General features: G+C 37.9%; 1 protein-coding gene across 1 annotated transcript in view; it reads right to left on the reverse strand.

The window, feature by feature from the left end:
* nlrc3 (NLR family, CARD domain containing 3) overlaps nucleotides 1-9,340 on the reverse strand; it is a 14,040-nt gene extending 4,700 nt beyond the window's left edge. Inside the window, exons 1-11 of the mRNA XM_079863008.1 lie at nucleotides 9,043-9,340; nucleotides 5,811-5,991; nucleotides 4,766-5,026; nucleotides 2,896-4,687; nucleotides 2,145-2,231; nucleotides 1,432-1,515; nucleotides 1,135-1,218; nucleotides 492-575; nucleotides 317-400; nucleotides 133-216; nucleotides 1-48 (exon numbers count right to left, since the gene is read on the reverse strand). The exon at nucleotides 1-48 is cut by the window's left edge and continues 36 nt beyond it. Coding sequence (XP_079719134.1) covers nucleotides 1-48; nucleotides 133-216; nucleotides 317-400; nucleotides 492-575; nucleotides 1,135-1,218; nucleotides 1,432-1,515; nucleotides 2,145-2,231; nucleotides 2,896-4,687; nucleotides 4,766-5,026; nucleotides 5,811-5,904 — 2,702 coding nt within the window. The 5' untranslated portion in view covers nucleotides 5,905-5,991; nucleotides 9,043-9,340. The remainder of the gene's footprint in view (nucleotides 49-132; nucleotides 217-316; nucleotides 401-491; nucleotides 576-1,134; nucleotides 1,219-1,431; nucleotides 1,516-2,144; nucleotides 2,232-2,895; nucleotides 4,688-4,765; nucleotides 5,027-5,810; nucleotides 5,992-9,042) is intronic.
* Between the last annotated feature and the right edge of the window lie 585 nt (nucleotides 9,341-9,925).

The raw sequence follows: 9,925 nt of genomic DNA on the forward strand, positions 1-9,925 counted from the left end.
TGTGAGAGTGCTCGAATGCCTCTGTCACTCACAGAGTTACTCTGAAGACTAAAGCAGAGAGACACACACTCATTCAGAGCTGCTTCTGTACTGGACAGTTTCAAATGAACTCGCTAACTGAGAGTGTTTTACCTGAGCGTGTGGAGAACGTGGTTGACCATAAGCGCTTGAGCCAGAGCCACTGTTCCCAAATCACCCAGATGATTGCCGGACACACTGTAGAAACATTCACACACACACAATTATTCTCAATAGAGTGTTTCATCTCTCCGTTAATCACTCAGTCAGACTTTAAGCAGACACCTGAGAATCTTACTTGAGATCCTGTAGAGTTTGATTCTTTGTGAGGGCGTCTGCGATCTTTTTCATTCCTTCTGCTCCAATGCCGTTCTTCTGAAGACTGCAATGCATGAAGATTTGCATTTGCATGATGCTCTATTAAAGCACACACACACCCACACACACACACACACACTGAAACACAGACTCACTTCAGTGTGGTGAGCTTTCGGTTTGACTGAAGAACGTCCGCCAGCGCACGAGCACCATCATCCTCTATGTGATTACTCTGCAAACTACATCAATCAACACATAAACACACATATTAAATACTTTAGGACTTAAATTTACACATTAAAGTTTTTTTTATTACTTTAATTTATTTAAAAAAAATATATATTTTTTTTTATTTAAATTGTCTTATTTAATAAAAAAAGACATAATTAATTATATTATGAATATTCTAAACAATTTTGTTATGGCTAATAAGAATTCACTTGACTGACATAAGGACCTCATTTGTTATTTTATTAATATAATGAATATAATCTATGAAATTAGAAATGTAGCATTTTTAAATAATTAAATATTATATTATATTACATTTAATTATATTATAGGCTATTATATTATATTTAGTGCTGTCAAGTCAATTAATCGCATCTAACATAAAAGTTTGTAAATATATGTCTGTATATATACTGTATTCCAACAAATACACACACACACACACATTTACAAACTTTTATGTTAGATATGATTAATCGCGATTAATCAACTTGACAGCACTAATTATATTATATTATGTTATAAATTACAGCTGTCACAATTCTATAATGGTTTATTAGAACTCACTTGACTGACACGAGGACCTGATTCATTTTTAGTGCCTCGCTCAAGGTCTTTGCTCCCTTGGCGCTGATGTTGTTGCCTCGGAGGCTAAGAGAAGAAACAAGATCTATTTTATTTAACATCCTCAATTTCCCTTGTTGATTCAGCTTATAAGGATCAAGGGCAAAGGAAAGGACATATCACATTAGTTTGCATATATTATTCAGTGACCAAGTTAAAATATAGTATTGAAAATACAATATAATGCACAAATATACAAATACAAAAACAAAACAAATTTTTGTTAATAAAGTCACTGACTCCAGGGTCGTGAGGGTTCTGTTGACGAGTAGAGCCCGACTGAGTGGATTAATTCCTTTACTGCTGATTGAGTTGTCAGCCAGACTAGAAAAGAGAGAGATAGAGAGTTAAACAAGTCAATAAGTTTATGTGTAAATGTGTGTACCTTACAGGGTTATTACATCTAAAATTAAAACCATAGAAAAATATTTTTGCTACTTGAAGAGAAGAATGTTAACATAAATAAGCTAAGTATACTACAAATACAGTACATATTCTTAATATAAATACCCTGCAATTGTACTTTTTGTATACTAACAACTAATTTTGTACTTAATGCACTTATGTATATTTGATTGTGCTAAAATGGAATTATTGCAAGTATACTTTAGGCACACTTTAAATATATTGCATTTATAGATTATATACTATCCTTACTAATAGTGACATTAAAACACATTTTAGGCTTAATATAAAGAAATGTGCATTGTGCAATAAAGAAGTTATCCAAATAAAGTTTAATTATGTCTCAAGCGATATGTCAGTAAGTATGGTAATGGATTTGTAGTACACTTAGTATGAAATATACATTTCATATACATTTTGATATAGGTTTTTTTTTCACAAGGGTTAAAAGACAAAATCTTAACAAAATTACTCGTTGACTAAAATTAAAATAAAAACAAGTTCAAAGTATTAATAGTACATCAGTAATCCTAAAATAACACTGGTACCTGAGCATCTGAATATGACACTCTTTGGCACTCAACAGACTTCCCAAAAGCTCCATGGCACCTTCCTTAAATTCATTGTTTTCCATTCTGGAATACAAAGGATACACAATATATTTTAATTGAAAAACGTTTTGTTTATTCCACACACAAATCTAAAGTGCCGCTGAAATATATCACTCAAACTGTAGAGACTACTTTTACTTTTGTCTTTTATTTAATAATTTGTGTTTGCATTTGCCAGTGTAAATTGTAGGATGTGTTAAAGGGTTAGTTCACCCAAAAAGTCTGTCATTAATTACTCACCCTCATATTGTTTTATAATAATATTATATTATCCAAAGCGCGTTCACTTCCGCTCTTGAGTCACCACAATACACATGTGTCGTGGTGCTCCCCCTACTGGATTGCAGGTCAATATTTTCTTTTTTGTGCAAACAAAGCACTCGCGTCGCTTCATAAAATCGAGGTTAAACCACTGTAGTCACATGGATTACTTTTATGATGTCTTTCCTATAGTTCTGGACCTTATTTATTCAGTGTCAGTTGCGTAGCTGTCTATGGAGGAAAGCTCTCAGATTTCATCAAAAATATCTTCATTTGTGTTCCGAAGACGAACGAAAATCTTACGGGTTTGGAACGACATGAGGGTGAGTAATTAATGACAGAAATTTCAGTTTTGGGTAAATTAACCCTATAAGGGCCTTTTCTTTGCAAACATCTAAGAATATGTGTATTTACATGCGCGTTTTACCTCAGATTACTGCAGTACAGCAGCTGTGGGAGGAGCCTCTTTAGGGAGGAGGAGTCTAGGCAATTAGACAGTTGCGTTTCTTCTGTACATGCATCTGATACTTGCAACAAGTAAGCTAGCACAGAGCAAACTCCACCCTTCAGTTTTCCCCGCAGGCCGCAGTTAATGAGATCCTCCTCCACTGACCGTAGCCACTCCCCTTGTTGCAGCTCCGCCAGACACGTGACCATAGTGACGCTGCGCATACTTACGGCGTCACCTCCTGTCCCCGTCACCGTATTCTGTAGCAAATTTGTCGCCGTGGTGCGCTGGGTCACCTGCTCCTCGCGGGAAACGCCCAGAGGTCCACCTAGCAAAGCGGTGACCGCCGGAGACATCAGCCCTGACAAGAAGCGCATGAAGAGGTCGAGGTTGCCTTGCGCTGCGGCGTCCGATTGGTTGGTTTTCTGCAGCGCTGCGCGGTAGTGACTGTGGAAGCCAATGCGGGGCCAGGAGACACTACTTTCGGAGAATAGATCAAACATCCCACGCCTTGACGAAATGTAGTAAAAAAGAGCTCCCAGGAATTCCTGCACAGACGTGTGCGTGAACTGCCACACCACGCTTTCGGACGACCAGCTTTGCTTGCGCTGGAGGATGCGGTGGCCGAGAGTCCCAACCTGAGGAGGTACGTCAACACCGTAAGTTCGCAATTCGTTCTCGCTGAATGTATGCCGTCGCCGTAAAAGGCTATAAAACGCAAGACGACCCAGAGAGCTCAGCGGCTTCCTGATGCCGCCACTGGCCGGGTCTGATCCAGAGAGGTGTGGCCAACAGTAGTGGGCGTAGACTTCTGTTAGAGTCCGGGGAAGGGGCGTGGAATCTGACTCCAACTTTATAAGGCGCGATAATGTAGTCACGATAATGTGGCAGACCGCGGGGACGGAAGACAAAATGAGCAACGGTTTCTGAGAATTCAGGTAAGTCCACACTTGAGAGGAGACATCCTCAGGTATGTGCGTTTGAGACGATGAGCTCTCTTGTGATAAAGAGTGCCTATCTAATGTGTTCGTAATACAATGATTAATATAGTTCTTTATTTGCGTTCGCGAAAGAGGCGGGGCTTCTGTCACACGATCGACCAATCCCGCGGGAACTTTCGCGCCAACACCAGGCCTTGACAAAAGCCAGAGTGTTGCCCATGGCAAAAGGTTACCTCGTACAATATTCGCAATGAGGTCCGATACTGGAATTTCGCGACGAGGGTCGCTAGTGGGCGGAGCATCTGCGAAATCCAACGATTGGCGAAATTCTTCCAATCCATCCAAAATTAGTAATATTTTGCAGGACTCATTAAAAATAATTACATCCACGTTATCATACGGAACGAACAAACGTAGCAAGCGCTCGACCGATAACCGATCGAAACTGCTCAATTCCCAGCATGCAATGGGGATCGCAAGACTCAGCTCTGGATAGATGTGACTGCTGCTCCAAAGTTGGACGAAACGGTGGACCATCCGGGTCTTCCCGCTGCCAGCCACGCCCACGGTCAGCGTCACACGTGGGGCGGTGCTAACCCTCGTCAAAGGCACGATCAGCTTGTCCAATCCCAGTGCTCGACCGTGAAGAGGCCCCGCCCCTCTGTTGACTGACACCTGTACGAGGTCGTGTTCTCGCTGCTGAAGGTCAGATACGCACTCAATAAGGAGGAAAGCGGAACCGGGTGAGCTTCCGCCGGGTTGCGCAAATGTTTTTTCATCTTCTTTGAGTCGCTGAAGTAGAGCGTCTTTATGCGGTCGAACCACAGAGTCTGCGGAGAGAAAGAGGGAGAAGTGAGGAACTCAAGGATGAAAAGTGATTGGAAAATGACAAATAAAGTCATGCATACCATGTACAGTTATAAGGTTGTACTCAGTCGGGTGTGAACTTTGAAGATAAGTCTGAAGGGCGGCGCCATGTGGATCAGTGACAGACAGGAACTCAACCAATAAATGCAGTTTATCCTTCAAAGCCCCCATTTCCTGGATAAGCCCCGCCTCCTGTGTATTGAGCAGGTCTGCTTTTCTCATGTGATGGACCACATTTACCAAGATGGAAGTGGATAAGAACCTTTGCAACAAAGCCTGGTGTCTGCGCAACCACCCGGGATCTGAAGAACAAACAAATACATACACAAAGAACATGTAGCATAAGCTTTTAGAGATAGGGATGCAAAGATACTGAATTTTCTTCTAGTACTGAAAATTTATTCGATAACACTTTACATTTATTGTACACTTTATTAGTTAATGCATTAGAGCAATACATTTGTCACAGTATTTATTAATCTTAACATTAGTTCATAAAAATACAACTGTTAATTTTTACCTCAGGTCCATTAAAATAATATTAATAGATACAACTTTTAATTTTAAAGGTGTATTAGCAAATGTTGAAATTTGACATTAACTAAGATTAATAAATGTTTTAAAAGTATTTTTCATTGTTAGTTTATGCAATGTAATGTTAACAAATGGAACATTATTGTAATTATAAAAAAAAAAAAAATGTTTTAAATGTAGCCTATACATTTTAATATTTAATATTAATAGCTGTTATGATTGTACGAAATAAGAAATGGTCTGTATTAAAAATCTATACAACTTTTTAAAAAAATATAAAAAAATTATGCACAGGCATGCATGGAGCTGCTAAGGTATTTAATATTCACTATTAATGGCTGATGACAGAGAAATTGTCAGTATTGTACATTTATACTACATTATGTATAAAAAATATTCAATACAAATATTAAATACAAATATATTTATACATACAAATATACAATTTCAAAAACTATGTATTTTATTAAAATGTAATATTTATGACATTTTTATGCACAGACACTCACAGATGTGAGTTTTAAAATGTGTTTGTGGGCTCTCTATCTTTACCTTCCATCCTTTTGCTAGTCTCTTGTTTTTGAGCATTGGACTTCAGATCCAGGTAGCAGTATTCCTCCCATGGGATATGGTCATGTCTAGCCATCCCAGCAGAGCGCTAAAAGGAAAGCGTGTCCGAGTGTGTGTGTGCTGGGTATCAGACCATCAGTGTGATTCAGTAGGATCCATTCCCCTGTAACACACAAACACAACACACAACAATCAAATGGATACGGCATTGTAGATGAGAGATTTGCACAGACAAGTAATGCTCACATTTTCTTAGATGTATATTTTGTAATTAACGAAATGTGGAATAGTGACACTCTGGCTTTTGTCATGGTTTCTGGTGATGTTAGTGTACTAGTAAATGAACAGGGGGTACTCTAGCACATATCAGTTCAGTGGAAACCAAGACCTGACCTCATTACCCACATGCATCAATAAACATTGTGTTACTATGGTTACAGCATGTAAGACGCAGGTTAGAAGACAGTAGCGTTAAGAAATCTATGAAAATTGTATGCTACAATAAGGTATATTTCTATTAACAAAACAATCTGCATAGCATGTAGACTCAAAAAAGCACAAGCAGGAGTTCAGGTGAGGTAGAAACTGCAACCTCGACCTTCTCCTCAAACACATATAATGAGTCCCATATGACAGACACACAGCGGCAGAAAGAAACGGCGAAGTCAGCAGAACGTTCTCAAGCGTTTGCTTCTGCAGATGTTATTCAGCAGCTGCTGAGAAACCCCTGAAACCTCAGGGTTGAGCCAAAGTAGCCTATAGATTTAGCAAGAGTTGGCAGCAAATTTGTAGAAGCAAGTGATGGTGAAGTACATCCGTCATAGCTATCGATAATGTGGCTTCCATTTAAAATTAAAACAGACCTCGAATTAAGTCCAGTTAAAGGAGACTACTGTCATTGAATGAATGAATTAATGGAAGAGGTTAATTGATGTTGTTAAAGGCAGGGTCGGTGATTTGTTCCAGAAAACATTTTTTGTTATGCTGGTTAAAATCTCTTCACATCCTGATAGCAATCACTAAGTTAAGTGGTCTAAATGTGTATATATATATATATATATATATAAGTGCTGTCAAACGATTAAAATATTTAATCGCGATTAATCGCATTAATGTCATAGTTAACTCGCAATTAATCGTAATTAATCGCACATTTTTATCTATTCTAAATGTCCCTTGATTTCTTTTTGTCCCATTATTTTTTCTCATTTTAATGCTCTTATCAACACGGAAAAGTGGATCGGCTTGCTTTGTGCAAATGTTTTTTTTCAAATGTTTTTACTTTGGTCTTGTCAATGGAACTTGGAAAGTAAACTTTAGCGTTAGCCAAACATTAGCCTTCTACTCTTTGGCTGGCTCGCCTGTTGTTTTGTTTCCGGTCTAGCTAGATCTGGTGTGGTGTTGTAGTTTTTCTAACGTTACTAGTTGTTGCACGTTACTAGTCCTGCTGTTAAAATGGAGTTGCGTTAACGCCGTTAATAACGCATTTAACTGACAGCACTAATATATATATATATATATATATATATATATATATATATATATATCGTCTTTGGAAAGGCGTAGGACCATAAAATGTTCATCCAATCATTGCATTTAGTCCGAATGCAACGATGCGATCTCCCACCTGCCTGTCAGCATATGTATTTCCATAACTCCGCGCACAGACATCACACGTCATGCTATGCAGAGTTAGACAGACGTCAGTCACCGAGCACCGCAACCGAAACAGCAGCCGCGTAACTACTGTAATTGCAAGAGATGGAAACCCGTGACATTATACTCGGAGCGGTTCGTGACTCGAATTTATGCGTTTCAATGTCAACACTATCAACGGCAAAATGAATCTGCAGCAGTCAGGTGGTACAGGTAAGTTGTTTGCTCATTATTATTATTGCGATGTTATGTGCTTTGAGACATGAGGTAGTTTACGTGGCACTTTTATTTGCTCCCTGCTGTACGCGTTCATGTGTTTTGAAGGAGGCGTGGCTTTGAGACGCTCTGAAGGAAGAGTGGGATCTCATCATTTCAAAGCTAACTTGCTATTACTAACCGCTCTCTGAAAATTGCCTACCCTACCTTTCAAATGTACTGTAATATTGTGGAATATTATTTCAATTTATAATAACTGTTTAATATTTAAATATCTTTTTAAATGTAGTTTATTCCTGTGATCAAAGCTGAATTTTCTGCATCATTACTCCAGTCTTCAGTGTCACATAATCCTTCAGAAATCATTATGATATGATGATTTGATCAAGAAACATTTATGATTATTATCAATGTTGAAAACTGTTGTGCTGCTGCATATTTTTGTGGAAACTGTGATGCATTGTTGTTTTCCAGACACATTTATGAATTGAAAGTTCAAAAGAACAGTTTTAATTTGAAATAGAAATAGTTTGTTAACATTATAAATGTCTTAACGGTCATAATTCATTAAGATGTATGAAATGTGCAGATCAATTAGTAACAGAACAGCAGTGTTTGTGTCAGTCATGTAACACTTTCACTCAAGGTGTAAACTGGCCTAAAAGTCTTCTTCACACATTAGTATGTAACTTCCCTTGTAAAATTTTAATAAAAAATATATCGAAAACTATTTTTTTTTTCCCACGGTTGGGTTTTTAATAGTAGCTGAAACCTGACAAATATTCTGCTGTGGAGTTATTCTGGTGAAACTTCACCAAATCAACAAGGTGCGTGGAAGGAAAAAAGCAAAAGTATTTTTTGAACATTTCCAGCAACACTTGTGAAGCGGAGGAGTCAAAATAATCCGAAAACGAAGCTGGAAAATAGTTCTGTTTATCTTGCCAATGCAAAGCCTATAACAATCATGGCTGTGAGTTTTGCACAGGCAGTACCAAAGAAAATAAAACATTTCTTTAAAATACACAAAAGAAATTTTACTGTAGTAATATTAACTGATATAACTATGGTTAGTGATTACTATTTTACATTTATGTACGATTGTGTTCTCAAAAGCTCTCAAATCATTAAAATCATGTTTATGGGTGTACACCTGTGAAATATATTTAATAAGCTTGTGTGTGTGTGTGTGTATATATATATATGTGTGTGTGTGTGTGTGTGTCAGACAGACAGACAGACAGATAGATAGATAGATAGACAGAGATAGACAGCCAGACAGACGTTATCATCAATATTTATGACATTTAGACAGTCAGCTGTAGTGAGGAAACTGAATACTCACCGTTGATTCAGTTCGTCTCGTTCTTCTTCAGATTTCGAGGCTCTAAACACACGACAAACAGCAGGTGTTTTTGAGTTCAGTTTCACTAACCTCCGCTCGTCTCTACCCTACTTCTCACAGACCTCATCTTCATCCTCCATTCGACACTTTCTCTGTTTGAGTGTCTCTGTCATGCACCGTCTGTCTTTTTCTTTCCCTCTCTTTCTATCCTTCCTGTCGCACCTCCTTCTCTTCCTGTGCAACAGGCCACAGATGCACTTTTGACGCGAGCATCGTCTGACATGCTGCCATTGTGTGCACAAAACCACATACAAAACACACACACACACACACATTTCCAAACGCTTGCTTTACATGAAGCACTGGACTGTGCAAACAGAAAAAAAACAACAACATATATTCACACATGACTAAAGTTGTGTGAAGATCATTACATAGACACACTAAGGTTCAAAGCAAAAACAAAACAAAGCTTATGCAAAACAGGGTGGTGAACAATACAAAGTGAATGTAGGCACTATATTAGGGACTGTGTCTTAAGAAGATGTCACATCCGATACAGACAGGACAGGAAGTGCTGATTAAAGAACAGGAAGAGACGAAAGAGTGTGATGTGTGTGTATATATATATGCACATGCTGTATAAGAGCACACATAACAATAACACCTCTATAACAAATTTTCTAGTTCCCTGTTAAAAATTACCAGCCTTTTAAAAATTTCTGGTAAATCACCCGTTATGCTATATTATCCCCCAAATATTGGATTTAATGTTCTTGTTAACGTGTTTTCTTTAAATTAGTACAGGTTTTGTATATATTTTTGGAACTAATTGATCTAAAAACAAAAATGCATCATTTTTATTTATTTTTTTACAAAAATA

The sequence above is a fragment of the Squalius cephalus genome (genome assembly GCF_949319135.1).
Source record: "Squalius cephalus genome assembly, chromosome: 25".
Taxonomy (NCBI): domain Eukaryota; kingdom Metazoa; phylum Chordata; class Actinopteri; order Cypriniformes; family Leuciscidae; genus Squalius; species Squalius cephalus.